The 18,509-nt window shown below is 40.2% G+C and overlaps 1 protein-coding gene across 7 annotated transcripts in view; it reads left to right on the plus strand.

Moving 5' to 3' along the window:
• The window catches only part of ARHGAP18 (Rho GTPase activating protein 18), a 97,858-nt gene that overhangs the window by 40,729 nt on the left and 38,620 nt on the right, over window positions 1–18,509 (plus strand). For 4 of the 7 annotated variants that reach the window (XM_063329623.1, XM_063329622.1, XM_063329624.1 and 1 more), the window contains 2 exons: window positions 15,409–15,608; window positions 17,918–18,153. In XM_063329623.1, the coding sequence (XP_063185693.1) occupies window positions 15,409–15,608; window positions 17,918–18,153 (436 nt within the window). Of the gene's footprint in view, window positions 1–13,415; window positions 13,714–13,969; window positions 14,069–15,408; window positions 15,609–15,965; window positions 16,028–17,917; window positions 18,154–18,509 lie in introns of those variants that run through there. The other 3 variants (XM_063329625.1, XM_063329627.1, XM_063329628.1) reach the window with 3 other exon arrangements.

Below are 18,509 nucleotides of genomic sequence, written 5' to 3' on the forward strand. Positions count from 1 at the left end.
CCCCATCTGTGGTGTGGTGTTGACACAGGTGCACAACCTCTGATTGAGGACAAGGTTGATGTGTTTCATACCATGCTCTATTATGTTAGTCTCCTGGAGGTTTTTGAACCCCTATTTCTTTCTTACCCTCCAAGTCTTCCCACATAAGTAATTTCATATAAAAAGTGTAATTCAACTTTGATCCAAAAGACCTTCAGTTGGACAAAGGGTATTTCTCCACATAGGTTATCTTGCACAGATCGCTAGTAGGAGTTACTGTTCTTATTAAATAGAAGAATCAAGGTTACATCCGCATATACTGTTTTGGTTTCTCTTTCTTTTATTTTTTTTTTATTTTATTTTTTTATTTGCAAACTTCCTTTTGGGTGTACCGGTAAATAACTTTTTTTTTTTTTTTTTTACAATGTATACTGACTTGTATGATTTTGTACATGGCTATAAATGTAATTTAGTTTGCTGGCTAGGAACACAAAATTTTTGGCTACCAGTGTTGCTCTGGGCAGCAATTTTTGGTATAAAACCCCTTTTATTTGCCTACTGTAAATTTCTTTCTACAATTCTGATTTCCTTTAAGACTTGAAGTTCTCTGTCTCTCTGATTTTCTTTCCTTCCATTCTATAATACGTACATTGTATATATTTATATATGAATAGATGATCTGTAATTCTGTGGATTTGATTTCTGATTTCTATGAAGTGATGGTTTCATCCCATCTGAGTACACAGGTCATTTTGTAGATATTAACCTCTTCCTGAAGATTTGTTTTATTTTCCTTTCATTTAGTTTTATTCAACTTGCAAATGACGATTGAGAGGTAAAAGCTTTTTGTTACAATATGCAACATCATCTACTAATTAATATCTCTGAAATATTGAGTTGAATGAGCAATACAAGGGAAAAAGCAGTGGCATTGTGTTTTTTGTGGGAGGTGGCTTTGCTGCTCAAACGGTCACTGTGTTACCTTGGATGTCTAATCATGACCTCCAGCAGAAGAAAGCTTAGGTGTCGGCTGGAGGTGCAGTGCTGAGGTGATGCTCATGCCTTTTCTATGGATGATTTCTGTTTCTAAATAAGAAATTATTCTCTGCTGTGGCCACAGAGGGTGGTGATTTGCACTGGGCTGATGGCCTGCTTCAGTCTTGCATCTAGTTGGCTTTGCTCAATGTTGTCACATGGTCCTCTGACAGTCCTGGTAGCTGGAGTTTTCTCATGTAGTCTCTCCTAGCAAACAGTGATACCCCTCCCTTTCCCCCAGATAGCACTTGGTGTACGGCAGGCTGGCTGCCTTCCCGCTTGGGCTGTCTTTGAAAGGCCCTGGCTGTTAAGGATGGGGTGCCCGAGGTCTGACATGTGGTGGTTTTGGGATGGGGATTTTGGCTGCTCCAAGAAGGGTGCTCAAAGGGTGGTGTCTGCCTCTTGTGAGTTACCTCGTAGAGGGTGGGGTGGCCTTGAGGTGTCACCCTTGGGAACATCCCCCTGGGGCACTCCGAGGTTGCACTGGTGTGAAGACCATGTGAACCAAGCCAGAGGAACTGAAGCCGAGGAACATTACTTGGGGCACTCTTGTGGAAGAGGCAGCTTCAGTGCGTTACCTCATCATTTAGAACAGTAGTGTATATACATAGTAATATAAAAAGTCATATTTATTCTGAGACAGCATTGTACAAATCATTCTAATTAATTTACTTCTGAGGCATCATGAAACATCAGAAGAGTGAAAATGAGGTCAGTTGCCTAGTGGGCACAGTCAATGAAAATATCCTTAAATTCTTGATTGCACCTTCCTGACTTTGGAAGAGGAAGGAGATGTGAGGACCTCCGGTGAAAACAAGGTAGTGGAAGCTGTAAAATACGTCCACCAGTTCTGCATTTAGAGAGCTGAGAATTCAGAAAATAGTATAATTTAGGTATATGGGCATTTGTCTTTCTTTGAATGTCTCCTTTTCATCTTTAAGTTAAAATGTGTTGTAAATTTTCTGTTACAGAGTTTCTACTTCCCTTGCTATGTTGACTTACATTGTAGGTTGCAAACTCTTTTAATGCTGACAAGTGTATGTTTCCCTTTCTGTGATAACCTGTCAGCACTTGGATAGTTTTTGTAAATGTAAGGCTTTGTCCAGGAGCGTTATTTTGTCGAGGAAATAATTCTTTATCCTCTGAGATAGAATTGGCTGCTTACACAATCAAAGATTTCTTGCATCCAAAGAAACTGTTAAGATTGCAAAAGTGCATGTTCAGTGCAGAAAATATTAAGATGTTCTGGTAGGAAGGGGCTCAACTGTGTCACCCTGCCTGAGCTTGAAGGGTGCATTTGTCACCCGGATCAGGCCCAGAGATGTTCGGTTCCTTCATCGTCTCCCCAGCGATGTTGGTATGTGCCGGCTCCCTAAATTTTAGGGCACTATGGGAGCTGGAAAGGCAGTAGGGTCCTGACAGTATGGCGAGGTGACATGAGGGCTGGGGACAGGACAAGTGGTTGGGCAGTGCAGCTCAGGATCTGGGAGTGAAGGACTTGTGGGGTGCCCTGCAGCTTGTGCTCTGGTTTGCCTCACGCCTCCTTCCCTTCGCTGTCGAGAAACATCTCTGCTCTGTGCACCCAGGTCAGGCCTGTTCAGGCTGTCTTTCCTTCCTCCCTCCCCTACCCCAAATTACAGGCTTAGATCACTGTTTTCAATTCCACTAAAATGATTTTTTCAAATGAATTAAAATAGGGTTTTCGTGTGTGACTTAATATTGCATTCAGCAATTTTTTTTCTGTGTACATATGATACTGTATAAAAACATATGGTATTCATTTGTAGAAGATGCGTCTCATCATGGGAAGTACAGATGTCTAGCATGGGGAGCTTCGTCCTGTAACTAAGAATCATGGATAGTAATACCCAAGAGTGCACAGCATTGCTTTTGTGCTTCCGTACACAGTGTATGTACATATGGCAAAAGAAAATATGCATTTGTATTTATAGAAGGATCTGCATATGGATTGTGCCTTATTTCAGGTTTAATATATTATATGTGAAGCATTGTATTACCTTGATTACTTCACCTTGAGAAGCCTTGATTATTACTGGTATCTGTAATCATAGCTACTTAGTGTTATGTGTATGTACTGTTTTACCCCATTTATACAAAGGAATAAGTCTACAGTTGAAGTCAGGGATTTAACCTCTAGATACACAGGGACAGTTAAAGAGTACAATGTCATTTTTTACTTGCATTTTTGCTGTCGGTTAACGCTCTAGTGAAGTGTTTTGTTTGGGAATGCAGGGTAAAGGTCATGGCTAATATTAGTGATGCAATAATTTAAAAAAGACAGATGGATGTTGCTTTATATAACTGATTGGCATCTTCCAAAATAGACTGATACCATTTTAGAACAACAATCATGGAGAACATTATCAGCTGGAAAAACATAGGTGGCACCTTTACATTGATTTTGAAACTGGTATCTCTCATGTTTGTAGGATGCTGGCAAAGAAAGGAGTGTTGGTTAGGAAGGAAAACAAAGGATTTCATGAATAATTTCTATTAAGAATTATCATCTAAATAATTTATAAATCTGAAAAATTACAGGTTTTTTTTTTTAATTACTACTTGCATTAAATATTTAAATCACAGAATTCTCACAGTGCCTGCCTGCATCCTCTTTTTGATCAGTGTAATTTAAACTAAAGTTGGTAATAACTTTTTTCGTCTTCTGTTTCCATAATTCTGGAAAGAATTTTTTTCTCATTTTACTAGCAGCACATTTTTTTTCAGCTGCAGAGCAAGCAGTGACTGTCAGCCTTCCCTTTCTGACCCATCTTGAACATTTCCTCTTACCACCTTAAAATAGGATGGCGGTCTTCCGTGACTGTGTTAAGTTTTGATGAACTCACTGTCCATGTACCCAAATGGAAAGGAGACTGCTTAGGCCAAAAAAGAATCAGATCTAAGAGTAAAGAACAAAAAAATGTAGTGCTGTTCATGGAAATGAGAAACAAGGATTAAATGTGTAAAATTGTGATCAACTAGTAATAAAATACATATGAGATGGTTTTTAGGGTTTTCATTTTGAACAGTTGTTCCTACTAAATGATCAGTATGTAATTTGCACGTTTTATTTACTTTCTCTTTATTTCCAGTGCTTGTTTCTTTTCTGTTTTTCCCCCTATTGTTTGGTTTGTATTGTGTTCTCTTTGTTTTTCCCCTCTCCTGGAACAAAACAAAACCTCTTTTAAATGCTTCCTGTGAAGTTGTTTTTTTGGATTCAGGTGCTGAGGCTCAGACCTGGTGGGCAGGTACCACAGTAGTGAGTGCTACAGTAGGCATTTAGTGGTGGGTGGCATGCTATTAAGGGAGACCCAGACTGTGAGAATGGATGAATTGCTGTGGGTAATGTGGCTTCCCCTCCCCATCACTCCTCTAGAACCTGATAACATCAGAAAAGATGTCATTCCTTCCTCGGTGTCACCTCCATCTTGGATTACAGGGCATTTCTGCTGTGTGTGCAAGTTTTTTTCTAAGCTGTGGTGGTGAAACAACGGAGCAGCTGAAGCTCTTAAATTACAGACCAGGCATTTATGTCAGGGCTACCACTAGTTTCCAAACTTGCACATGAATGCATCTATATATTCAAATTGGTTGCTGTAAATCTGTATATTTAATTTGTAAGTGAAGGGAGATATTTATGCATACAAGAACCAGTAAATCTTTGCAGAGAGCTTGGTTGAAAAAAAACCATGTTTTTGTATCTTTTCTGATGATGTTCAGAAAACAGAAGTGGTAGCGAAGGGGGAAAGGGAAGGAGAGAATCCATGGTCCTGAGTTGCTTCCTGCTTGCTTCGTTTTCTACTGACATTTTTAAAACTACCAGAAATATGAGGGGGGAGGGAAAATTTTGTTTTATTTAGTGGGTTCCTGCTGGGTCACCAAGGCTATGGAAGTGCTCGTTTGTGTAGGTGGCAGAGAGGGCTGCAGACAGTTCAGTTTTTACAGCCCAGGATCAGGTATTTCCTAGGAATAATTGCTTAGAAGAAGGAATTTGATAGGAAAGGAGACGTTGGAAAGGCTCATGCCTTTAGCATTTGCCCTCGAAGACAGAAAGTAAGAATGGTGACTGGTTGCCCTTTTCAATATCTGTTCTTTTTGCTGAGGTGACAATGGACTTTCCTGCTGCCCTGTCTGTGTGGTGGGTCTGTGGAGAGGGGTGTGAAGGAAACAGCTGGATCATGGCAGACCCTCATTGCCCTGCGCCTCTGCCCTGGCACGCTCTGCCTGGTTCCTGCTAGAGGAGTTCCTCAAAGCAGGTTTGCCTCATGTGCGGAGACATATGCGGCGTTGTTGTGTTAGCTCCTCTGAGAGCAGGTGAAATCCCACTTTTGAAGCTGGTTGCGAACACCTCCTTCCTCATGCAAAGCCTGAACTAAACCCAGGTGGTCCATCCCGTGCAGTGTGCTTGAGGCTCCCTCTCTCCTATCCCCTTGCCTTTAAGGATGCTTCTTAAAAGCATCCTCTCTGACGTTTTGCTTCTGAACAAACTTGTATCCCTCAGTATACTTGGGTGCTGGCCCGCCTTGCCCGTGCTGCTCTCCTCAGCCCTTTCTGCTTCCTCCTCTCCCTCTCTGGTCCAGCTTCTGTGAGAGCACCTTTATTTACTTTGTCTTACTGGCTCTTTGTCGATGGTTTGCTTGGACAATAAAAACAGTTTCCTGAAAAAAATGTCTTTACATTGCTGCACGGATTTCCTTGCCTGCTGTTTGAGAATGCTCATACAAATTCATTTGCAATTTATTCTGAATGTAAGGATTATATTGTAATAAATTGCCCATGAATGTGTGCCAATTTCCTTCAAGCATAAACAAAAGTACCGAATTGTGCTGAAGGCCTTAATATTTGCAACTGAAAGGGTTATAGGCCTAACTAATAGGTCGTTTAACATGGTAAGAGCTAATGCTTTTAGAGAGCTAATTGCTTTTAGAGGCACAAAAGTGACTCCAGTATCATTTCATGGCTGTAACTCTACTTTACTAGATGGTCCTGGTATTTTCCAGGATAGCTTAAATCGGGCTTTGTTGCCATGCTTATTTTTTTTCACTGTGAAAAGAAAAATAAATTATTTAAATCTTTCCTCTCTGTGCCTCTCAATAATGGAATTACAAATACTGTATCTGTTTCACTTCCTGGTTTATTCTCTTTGATATTTGTGGAGCCTGAAGTAATCTCACACAGACATTATTCTCTTCTTTGGGAGAAGATTAGTTCCAGTGGTTCTCTTAGAAGATTACAGAAAAAGTGTACTTTTAAAATGGGTATGATGTGTTCGAATATTTTCCCAATAAGCAGCACGAGAGTTGTTACAGAGAACGTATTTTGCATACATTTTTGTAATTTATATGGATTGTAGAGAATGAATCAAAACTGCAGAGGAAAACATCTGTGTCCATGTGAAGCCAGGTGATGTAGAAGGCATTTGGAAGGAATGAGAAAGGTAGATCAACTGAACAAGGGTCAGGGCCAAAAACGTGACAAAGGAGATTCGAGTGAGGCCATTCTTTCCCTGTTTTCCTAGCTGTGGGCATTATGCTTTCTTTAAAACTAGAGCTTTAAACACAATTAGGTTTGTATGTAAGGAAAATGTACTGGGTGTCTGCTGAGTTTGGAGGCTGACTTCTGTGACTTCTGTTTTCATTTGGTGGGACTTGAGGCTCTGTAAGCACTTCCAGCTCTTCCAAAAGTCTGCATGAGTTGCAAACCTGCTTCTAGCATGGTGCCACTTGTGTGATTGTACCTATACAGGTCACCCAGGTTCCCTCGTTCCCTTGTTTTCTCCTGTGGTGGATTTTGGACTCACAGGGATAGTTGTTTCTCTTTCTAAAATGTATGCTTTTGAACGAGAAATTTCTATGTATGGGCAAAAAATAGGAATGTGCTTTCAAAGCCTTTGAGAGTCTTCATTCAAGTGGTATGAGAATTAAAAAGGTCAGAATGGCAGGAGATGAGACAATAAGGCCCACTTCATTTTCTCAATACGGAAATAAAACCAAAGCTGATTTCTTCTGATACTACTTCTCAGTTTAGCTAATTGTGACAATTTTTTGCAAGTCTGATAACACATGATGTTCTGTGTAAAGCTTCAAATCTGAGTCTGTGAGACTCACCTTTCACTAAAAGAAATAAGTAGGCTTCTGTATTTTATGGTTGGAGAATAAAGTTAAAAGCATTCACTGAGTTGAACAGCTCAGACACTGGAATGCAGCAGTCCCCCCAGAAACAAGGAAAGACAACTGGTGCAGTCATTTAGAGGGGCACAGGCTTCATGGCTGCAGTTGTCAATCCTGAATTCCTTCTCGCTTTGTGTGGAGTGGAACAAGATCACATTTATTCTGAAACAACCTGGGATGGCATATTGAATAATTCTTTTTGCAAATGTTCAAAAAAAATATATGTTATAGTTCTAACACATTTTTTGATAATAAATCGTTTCATATCATCAATCATACACAGGGGTTGATGATCTGTACCATCATTTTAGATAGGGTGTGTATGTGTATCAATTTACCATAATTATAATTTATCTAATCGGAAGTAGAAAATAGGCAGAGTCTAAATGGCTGTGTAGGAACATGAGGTCCTATTAAAGGAAATGTTGTGAAATATTTTAATCTTCTTAGAAGTTCTGCAGATAGTTCAGGCAGATTGAGTTTTGGCATCATATCAGGAATCTCCAATTTCTGGTGCAGTGTATTAGAATATTAAGTGTAATAGTCTGTGTCATTGCCTCAATTTCCTTCCTGTTTTCTTCAGTGACAGGTTGGGGTTGGGAAAGATGGAAGCTCATGGTCACTAAGGTAAAAAAATCGTATAGAAATAATAATGAGGATGTGGCTGGAAGCAGTACAGTGTATATATATACTTTTTAGACTTCTAGTCTGGCAGCCCTTACTGTGGGCTGTTTTGCATTTATTATTCATGGAATGATTTAAAATGCCAGTTTGGGGTTTTCTGGGTTTTTTGTTTTGTTTTGTTTTGGTTTTTTTTTGTTTGGGGTTTGGGTTTTTTTTTTTTTGTTAATCTCCAGAGCAGTTTTGAGCAGGTATTAACAGCAGCTGATGGTATTACAAAAAATCCTGAGAGACCTGATTCGCTTTGCTCAGCCTTTTTTATGCTCATTTAGAAAGTGAGTACTGTTTTATACCCTCTCTGCAATCACTTTGTACTCTGTCTTTGGAAGTAGAACAGAGCTTTGCCTCAGTTCCTACTTCTCTGGCTTTTCTTTGGAGCTTAAGGGGGATTTGGGCAAGTTTGATTGCAATTGACATTCAAAATGTCCCATAAGGTCACAGAGCAGCCAAAATAAAACACTTTAAATTGGGAGAGAAGGAGTGCTAAGTGTCAGTTCACCAAAAATACTGGAAATTATGTTGATTCATTACTGTTATCTTTGCATGTCCTGTATGCCTTTCTTGAAAAGACTGAGTTGCAGGAGAGTTTGCAGTCAGTCATGGAAAGAATGATAGAAAAGGTAGAAAGGAAAGGATGCAATTGTTGCAATGAGTGACAAGATTTAGGAGCTAGAATGAAAATCACAAATAGAAGCTCAGGCCAGCATCCTGGCCAAGAACAGGGAGCTCAAGCCAGGCAAGTGCTGTAGCCATTAGATTAGAGCTTTCTTGGTTATTTCAGTTAAGAAGCCTTTGCACCTTGTGGCGCTGCTTGGCTTTTTGAAAGGAGGGGAGGCATGGGGAGAGCTTTGGGCTTAGGAGCTTTATTTATTCCCACACTTCTGTAGTTAAGCCTTCAGGATGAGAACCAGGCCAGGAGACCACATTGTTTCTCTCTCCTTATCTTTTTAGTTGTTTAGGTTTGAAAGGACTTGGGAAGTCCTGTATTTATATTTAAGAGCACAGCATCTCATGGATGTGGTTGCTCAGTAAATAGTTTTCAAAATGGGCCACAAGTACCCATAGGCATTTTTTGGTTGTTTAAATCTAGTTAGCTTTTGTGAAAACTTAAAATTACTTATAGGAATTACTGCTTAACATTGTAACTGCTGTGTCAACAATATAATTGTGTTTTGAGGGTGCTCCTCTATTTATAGAGATGGAGTCTGTCACAAACCCACAGCAGCTTCCTTTTATCTGCCTTGCAGTTTGCAGTGGGTCAGATCTCAATCTTTAACTCTCAGTGGCCCAGTGGTGAAGGACTCAGAGGGCTGAGAGTTATTCTTATTTCTGTCACTGATTTGCACCATGAATTTGAACAGTGCGCTTCACCTCTCTGGGCCAAATACCCACCCCCTGTTTCCCCCCCCCTCCTACAGCCTTTGTGTATCTTGTTTATCAGGTTATTAACACCTCTAACCACGTGTTGCTGTGATGCTCAGAATCAGTGAGCCCTAGTATCAGCTGAGGTATGGCTGCAATAATACTACTAATAACTTTTATGTAAATGGCCAAGCGCTTTGGGAGTGATGACTCCCTTTGCATGGGCATTTTGGAACTTAATGCTGTAATGTAGCTGTAGTCAGCTATGTTTTTGTCATTTTATGTCACTCTGGAAGTAACGTGCTAGCTTACTGGAGTGCCAGAGAGTGTGTCTGAAGGGGCTGCAGTGCTCATGACATTGCCTGTACAAGAGCCCCAATAGCAATGGTTAATGGCCAGGATTACTTAAAGAAGCTTTTAAAACCAAGCATACAAGGATTGTATTTTCAGTGTACAGCTTAAGGAGGTGTAATAGTCCAGTTTGACAAGTAATTATATTACTTGGTAATGGAATGTGTTTTTTGCACTGCTCTCAATGTTGGAAATTGGCTGTTACAAATAAACGTTTGTGAAACTTTTGATCTTGTAGAAAGTTGAATTGCCCTTCAATTTGGAACCTGTTTAAAGACAATGTTTAAGACTCCCATAGGCTTTGTTAGGCAGCTGTGGAAAAAGGGCAGTATTTGTTTAGCACTAAAGAGTAGAATCCCAGTTAAGGTTAAATCCAGTAATTAATCAGATGGCCTCTTCCCTTGTTGCACTTGTGACACTTTTTATAGTTGTGACAGTTTTTATTCAGGAAAGATCCAGGCTTGAATTTTGAATTCCAAAATTTGGCAAAAGCAGCTGAAAAAAGTACCCTGTACAGAAATACCTAATGTGTAGGTAGAAGAGGTGTTTTCCACTCCTCCCTTTCACTTGCATTTCATCCATTGTTGTGTTTTTTTTCAGGTAGAAGATAACAAATTGTAGAGACTGGTGTCTTTTTGCTTTATGTTCGTACAGTATTTAGTAGCTGGACTTTGTCCTTTCCTGGAGCTGGTGATCTCTCCTGCAATAATCCTGTTAGAGGAACTTCACTTCTCTTTCAGCAGTGTTAATCTATTATACTTGGTTCAACAGTGTATTTATATTCCTTAGTTGTTACGACCATGGGGATCCTTGCATTTAGTATTTCTGCTTTTCATTATATTTACACATCCAATAGATGCGTAGTCATATATATAGAGTATATACGGATACCATACAATTATGATGTTTGTATAGCAATCTAGAAAGATCGTATTCAGATCCAAAATTAGTGGCTAGCACTATGGAAATGACAAAAGATTATCTTCTTCTCATCACTCACTGTTTTAAAACACAGCATAGTCCTTAATTTTTGAGTGAGAAAAATGGAAGTAAAGGCAAAATTATCTTTTTGCAAACTGAATTTATCTGAAATTAAAGTCTTTAATTTAATCTGCCATTAAAGTATACCTTACTAGTTAACTGATTAACCTCTAGCTGCTATAGTTGACACATGACAAATATCAGTTATGAACTGCTAAAAAAGCATTGGAACAGACAGGGAGATTTAGATTTCACAGGAAAGAAAATAAGGAATAAAGACACCTGGACTAGTATAAAGTGACTGTTGATGAAATCAAAATCAGACTGACAGAACCTGAAAAAAAGCACATTTTTACTGTGGTGTAAAACAATGATTAATGTGAAGAGTCATATTTTCTTACAAGCTGAGAAAGGACACAGTTGGTCACAAAAGGAAAGGCTGAAGAAAATATTTATGCACAGTTCTTCTTCCTAAAGTACTTGCCACAATGTGAAGCTCATCAATGCTTAGTGAAATAACCTAAATCTGGTTTCTTTCCTTGTAAATGTAAGGAATGGTGTTCATTACAAGAATTGTTTTTAATAGCTCCCCTTTGGAAGAGCTGGAGTGCTTTGTTTCACATCCTCGATGTTTCTAATAAATAAATGCATCTCCGGTGGGTGAGACAAGAAGATTAACTCTGGTAAGAGGCTGCAATAACTATATTGAAGAACGGGGTTTATATCTGAGGGCTCAGTTTTGTACTGACATAAATAGGCAAAAATCTCATTGGCTGCAAAGGGCGCGTGTCTGAGTATCAGAGGTCAGAACTGACTGTGGAATTTGGAAATGAGAGTATTGCACTGCTCCCTGGAAAGCTATTTGGAGAGTAAACTCTTTACTAACGATTGGAAATAGATGTTAATAAGATTTTAATAGAGTTTGAGAGTGTTGTTAGTGAAGATCTTAATGAAAATATGAGTTTTCTGAGGGGGAAAAAACTGCTGGAGACTAAACTTACCATTTAGTAATCTGAAAGGCTAGAAGAGTAGTGTTTGCAAATTACTTTAAGTGACTGTATTTGTTAGCAGTAACTTACATTTTCTGGGGGAAGAGAAGAGATCTCCTTGAAGATACTTGTGAAAAGCAGCTGCATTTTTCAAATTTTACATAGAAAAACTAAACACCTAAAAACTTAATAAAGTGCTGGAGAAGTAGCCTGTTTTCTGCAACCACAGCAATAGCTTTATTTGTAATGAACTGTGCTTGTTTCCTGCTGATAGTTTTTTTGGAAAGCTGACTTCTACAAAATTTTAAAGCTTGCAACATGAGGCATTTGAAATACTTTTTTAAGATTTTTTTTTTAATGAGTCTTTCTGTGAATGTGGAATTAATTATTTTTAAAAACATATCTTTCTTCCAGATTCCTTATAGTATTATTACTGAGATTGATTTCTTTTCCCTTTCTCCCCTCTTTTTTGCTTGGCCTTAATTTATTCCCACCTGTGCGTTTTATTGTGTGATAGCAACTAGTGCTTACTAAGCATATGTTTGGAGAAGGACTGAATTTAGTGGAAGGTCACAGCAGAAATCCTGTGCTCTTGGTCTTGTCAACAGATACACAAAAATAAAAATCTTAATTGGCAACCTATTTTTTCCCTATGCTGTGGTTTTTTAAAAACGATTTTTCTTTTCTCGTCTACACCAACCTTGTGGTATCAAGACTGTCCTCATTATCCGCAAAGGGTCTTTTTTGTTTGTGCCTCTTTGTGCACAGGGGTTCATAGGAGGGGCAGAGATGAGGATGCTTAGAGGCACTGCTGTGCAGATTATGCACCAAGTACTGCTTCACCAGCATCTTTCTCTGGTGGGGTATGCAAAGCAAGAATCCTTGAACCAACTGAAGTGAAAATCAGATCTGAGCTGCTCCGTCAGCTAAAGTTTTAGCAGTTGTTCTCTCCCAGCCCGAGCCTCTGTCTGTCCTAGCCCGTAACAATGTGAATTGTGGATGTGGGCAAACGCAGGATGGCTTTGAACGGGTTTGCAGTCCAAGCAGAAACTGGGGACAGGGAGGTTGACTGAGTCTGTTGAGGGAAGACAAGTAATGGGCGAGTGGAGGGGGAGTGGTGTGGCAGTGGCCAAGGAGCGCGAGTGCTGCCGGCTGGCGCCGGGGCTGTGAATGGGCCTAAGGCAGCATGGGTTTTGAAGGAGAGGTTCGCAGCAGAGTGATGAGGTTTGCGTGTGGATATTTCTTGGAAGGTTCCTCTGGTCCTTCGTGTCCTTCTCGGGGGGCTTTCATGAGTAGAAGTGGCGTTACTGCCCCGCTCAGAGTTGGGAGCTGCTGTGTTGGTTGATTAATGAGAGATGGACAGGTGGGGCCGGGAAGAGCCTGACAAGAAAAGCGGCTTATGTTTGGTGGAGTGGAGCGGGCCTGTGAGCAGCGACTGATTGAAGGGCAGGGCACAGTCTCAGAGAGTTAATGGAGTGTTTTTAATGTACAGCAAATGCTCACAGGACCTGAAAAAGGCCTGGAGTGCTGTGTGCCGAGTATTAGCTGCACATTTCAGGGCACAGACTTCTCTTCTCTGAGGCAGGACTTACTCTGGGGAAGGCAAGGAGCTGGATTTTTGGAAGGACAGGAGGAGCACTTCTATGGAAGCGTGGCACAGATCCGTGGCCTGCTGCAGCATATCCCACCACAGCCTGCCAGAGCCCTGCAAAGTGCGCGCTTTTATCATATTCAGTCTGTTGGTTTTATCTTTGCATGGTGTGCTGCGGTGGTTAAATTTCAGCTGAGGTGGGTCGGCGAGAGCAGGTTGTTCCAAAGGTGAAAGGCCACCGAAGAGCTGCCGAGCAGCTCCGCGGGGTTAAACCCAGGGATGATAATCTGAAATCTGACCTCACTCCGGCTGCGGTTCAAGTGTACAGTCTGTTTCTGAGAGGGAGACCCAGCCTGCTCCGGGCACCTTCGGCCGCAGGAGGAGGGAAGCCTGGGCAAGGCCTGGGAAGCCCGACCTGCTTCGTCACTGCCATCGGCTGCTGGGGACGCTTCTGATGTGGCTCCATGAACACCTTTCTGCAGTGATTAGTGTGGGATTCACGAGCAGCACAGGTCACGCACAGGACACGGCTGTCAGGAGAAGTTTAAGAGCCAAGGTAGCTACATGGAGAAATCGTATTTATTGGGTAACATGCACTACTAGCACGACGTTCTTATTGCCATTGATGCAGAAGCTAAATACTCCTTTGTATATTTTATTTCCTGGGCTTTCAAATAAGGGCAGGTTAAGGAATGGTGTTGGGGTGCATATTAGCTTGGTAATTCATTGTCATTTATTAACTTGTACCTGGAGCAGAGGCAGGGCAGGTGGAAACTCAGAGTCCTTCTATAAGGCTCTTTACCTTTAAAGGCAAAGTCCATATAGTTAGTATTTCTTATCAGAGAATCAAGCACGTGCTGTGAAAGGATTTGTGACTTGGACACACAAGGGGCTTATCTCCAGAGAGAAAGGTATGGCTTTTTTACTTAGGGGCAGCTAACAAGCGTTAGTTGTCCCAAGATAAAATGTAAGGACGAGGTATTTTTGTTTTAATTCTAGATAAACTTGCAAAGTCAGCCAAATGGGAAGGTAGGACTTAATTTACTGTGTTTACATTGTGATAAATCCACAATGCTTGATCTTTGATATGTTTTTCTCTTGGAATAAGTAATATTTATTACTTAACCCCAAACTGTGCCTCCTTTTTTAGAATATGGATTCAAATTCAGACATAAAAGACATCTGAAACTGTTCATGAAATGTTAAGAACTTACTATTTTTTAAGACAAGGAAGAATTTTGATATGCTGTCATAATAGTAGCGTAGCTTAGTGTAGAAAGGACCACTGCAGATCATCTTGTCCAATCTGCCTCCCACTCAAAGTAGGAACAACTCTGAAGTTAGATCAGGTTGCTACTCATATAATCCCTGTCCTCTTTCTGATACTCTGAATCAGTTTGTGGCTTTTGATTTGGTATATTGAGCTATAGGGATGACCTGTAAATTCAATGACATCACTATAACCTTTGCACTTTTTAAGAGGAATTCTTAGCTAGGTAAGTGGTAATTTTTGCCAATGACTTAGGTCAAGAGGAGACCTAGGGGTTTCAGCTTGTTGGTTTCTTCTTTCTAGTTGCAGCTATACTTAAGATGAAAGATCCTTGTTGAAAGCCTTAGCAACATCCATTTGGCAGAGTGAACCAAAAACTAGTAACTCAAACTATAAAAATGGTAAGCTTTCAATCAAAGAGTAAGCAAGATAGAAACAAATAGTGGCCTTTATTAAATGTTTGGACTCAACCGTTTGCTTCACAAGCTGTTAACTTCAATAATTCTACTTTGTCCTTTCCCAGCTGTAATTAAGGTCATAGATACCAGACTAAACATTTATGAAAGCAGAGTAGCAAAGGAAAAAAGTTCAGGTACTATCAAGATATAACAATTTACTCAGGCAGAAAGGCACTTTCGAAAAAGTCTTTATGAATGGCAATACTAGGAAGATATGTACCATGAAGTTTGTGGAACTGACTGTTGTGAGTTGAATTAGAGGATTACTACAACTTGGATTCATTATTTCCTCTTTAATACAGACTCCTGTGCCGTTCTAGATTGGGAGATATGTATAGTAGAAATGTTAAATTAAGAATATATTCCAGATATTAAAAGTAATTTTTCATTTCTTGGTTTGCTTGTTGACAGTAGTTTTCTTTGATACTTTGACACAATTCATCACTAACTGCCTTCACAGATATTAATATATCCTGTATCTTAAAATGCTAACCAAGAATTGCTTTTTGGTTTATGTTTGTAGCCGTCGGTCTGGCCAATATACAATGAACCATGACCATTCCAAGAAGACCCCTGATGGAGCATCATTTGACCGCTCAGGATCCCAGGACTCCTTGGATGAACTGTCTATGGATGACTACTGGAAAGAACTTGAAAACATCCATGAAACCAGAGGAAATAATCATGAGGAACGAGTAGCACTTGTTGTGAAAGAGCCAGATGGTAATGAAATCTGTTCTTGTGAATGATCATCAGTTTGCTGATTTAGGGATTTTTCTTTAAGTCTTATTTCAAGAGATGGCACTGATCAAACATACTTAAATCAAGAAGGAGGTCACTCTGCTGAACATCTACTTTGAAAATTCTGTTGTTTCTGATGTGTATCACCAGAAACAGGCAGTGCCCTGAAAGAGAATTGTATCGGAGATACGTAAAAGGCTGGTTTTCCTTTAAATTGTATTTGCAGAACATCAGAAAGGTGCCTGTACTTGCAAATCACAACAATTGAAGCTTTATTTGCAGTTTGCTGTTAAACTAACTTACCCTTTCACTCTTTGTGTATGTTGTTCGTTATTGTAGCTATTGTGGATAGAAACCTCACGCTTTAGAAGACAAGCCAATGATTAACCGGTTTAAGTTTAGTGAGTAACTTTCTACGCTTGTAACTATTGTGACTGTTCAGTTGTATTATTTGTGTTTCTCAGAAGCATCCATTATAGGCCACTCCTGAGGCCATGATCTTAGAAGTTGGGCAATTTCTTTATTTTTCGTGTCCTATCAGATGAAAGAGGAGTAATGTCCTTAATTCTATTATCTCAAAAAAATATTTTTTAACAGTATTTGCCTCTCTCCCATTCTTACAAGAGGCCCACAGCCTCAGTAAATTAAAATGCTGAGGTTTGCATTTTGGTATGGCCTCTCCATGAATGAGAAGATGTACTCTATTAGCTTTCAAAGGGATTTGCACTTCTGCGTCCCTGGGCATTTTGAAACATCACCACTGTTTACAAGTGCTCTGAAGAGGGTAGCAAAGTGGCTTCTGGAGAAAGCAGCAAGGCTCCGAGCCCGTGTGCCCAGGGAGCAGGGCATCTGACAGAGCTGTGAGGCTGTCTCCAGAGCCACAGAGCCCATCGTTGTGCAAAGCATGGGCCTCTTCTCTTATGCCAGCTCACTGGTGCTGCTGTGCTTACAGGCTCTGCACTCCAAAACCCACAATTTCCTTATTTATTTTTATATATCCTTCTTCCCTCTAGTTACTGCTCCAGCTCGAGCCACTGACTCTGGCATGAAGCCCAAGTGAGTCAGCTCATTTGAGTTGATCAGCTTGAGTAGGTGTTGCTCTGCCCCACACTTTGCCTAATGTGCAGCACCTCACTTGGGTATGAGTACTCCTGAATGTGTGGGACACAGCATCTGGCTGATGTGCCTCCCTGGGCGGGGGCTTGTTTGAGACACGGCCGTGCAAAGGCAAGAAGGCAAGAGAGGACATATACGTTGCTCACATCTGCTCTGGAGAATGGGTGTAGCCCATCTTTCCAGCCCTAATAACAAAATCTGAGAGAGTTTATTCAGAGGCGCAGTGTTTGGCCATGCAGCCATAGCAAAATTCAAACTTAAAATTTTGTGTCTGTTTTCTGAATGCTTTTTACATTCAGGTGCCCACTTGGATGTGCACTTGGCACTGTGGGAAACCACAGTCAATAGTGAAATCAACATGTCAGCTTTGGAGTACTTCTAGATATCGGATAAATGGGAATGTTGCTTGAAAGTTTGAGAGGGTTGTTGGCGTGCAGCACAAGCTCAGCTGCTATGGACAGAACTTAATTTTTCAAAGAAAGTATCATTAGAGAGATACTGATTTCAGAAGCAGAAGTTTTGCCATCGCTGACAGTATTTAATAGCTTTCTCCTCTTTCATGTGCAGTGATCTGTCAATAAAGGATACCTTATCAGCAATAAGACTAAAGCAACAATTGTTTTGTGGGCTGTCAGCAGGCTGCAGACCATGTCATAAGAACTGATTAAAAATAGCATTAAGGTGACACCTGTGGTCTGGTTTGTCCTTCATTAAATTGAGCTAGTGGAGAGCTGTAGGATTAATGTATCAAGAAAAGTGGGCAGAACCATATCAGTAAAGGAGCTAAAGAGATTGAGGATTGAACTAAAAATCATTGAAGCATCAATGATCAGAGACTTTCAGACTTCCCCGTACACATTTATATCTAGATACATTTATAAAATGGTATATGATTTAATAGAAGTGCTGTAGATTATAATAAAGATTGCCCCATAGCAATCTGTATTGCATTAACTATTTTAAAAGCTTTGATATCATATGTTAACCCTTTTGAAGCTCTTTAGAAACAATAGCTTCTTTCCAAGTCATGATAATGTAAGTAATTGTTCCTAATTGTGGATCCGCTTGGTACTTTCCCTGTGAACTGCATTAACTATGTCATGTTATTAACATTCAGTGTTCTTAACAGTACTTGAAAGCCAACGTTTATGCCTTTTTCTCTTTGCCTTGCTCAGAGGGAGAACTGGAAGAAGAATGGCTGAAGGAGGCAGGTCTATCAAATCTGTTTGGTGAGAGCTCTGGTGACTCCCTGGAAAGTGTGGTGTTTCTGTCCACACTGACCCGAACCCAGAAGGCAGCGGTAGAAAAGCGCGTAGAGACTGTTACACAAACCATGAGGAAAAAAAACAAACAGCACCAGATTCCTGATGTCAGAGATATCTTCAGGGTACAAAATGACTCAAAGGGAAAAGTAAGTTCCTGTCCATCATTTCATTTGATTCTGGCAGAGAAAAGAGAGGGACATGTAAGGGTGAGGGGAGAGGAGAGGGATGCACAGACATAAAAGGGATGTTTCCAGAAGATTTGTGTCTAACTTTTCACTGATTTCCAAGGGAATTTTTTACTGAATTTGTGGGAATAGCCGTGGTCCAGACTTGACATTGCATTAAACAATTTTAGTATGTAGAAAGAAGTACATATATTGGCCCCGTCTTACTTAAAGGTGATTAATAAAACAACCACTCCACAGTCAAGATATTAATCTGAATTAATTTTAACGCAGGTGCAAAATTCATGACAACAATCACCCAAACAGCTACCAAAAGC

Source organism: Chroicocephalus ridibundus, chromosome 3 (genome assembly GCF_963924245.1).
Source record: "Chroicocephalus ridibundus chromosome 3, bChrRid1.1, whole genome shotgun sequence".
Taxonomy (NCBI): Eukaryota; Metazoa; Chordata; class Aves; order Charadriiformes; family Laridae; genus Chroicocephalus; species Chroicocephalus ridibundus.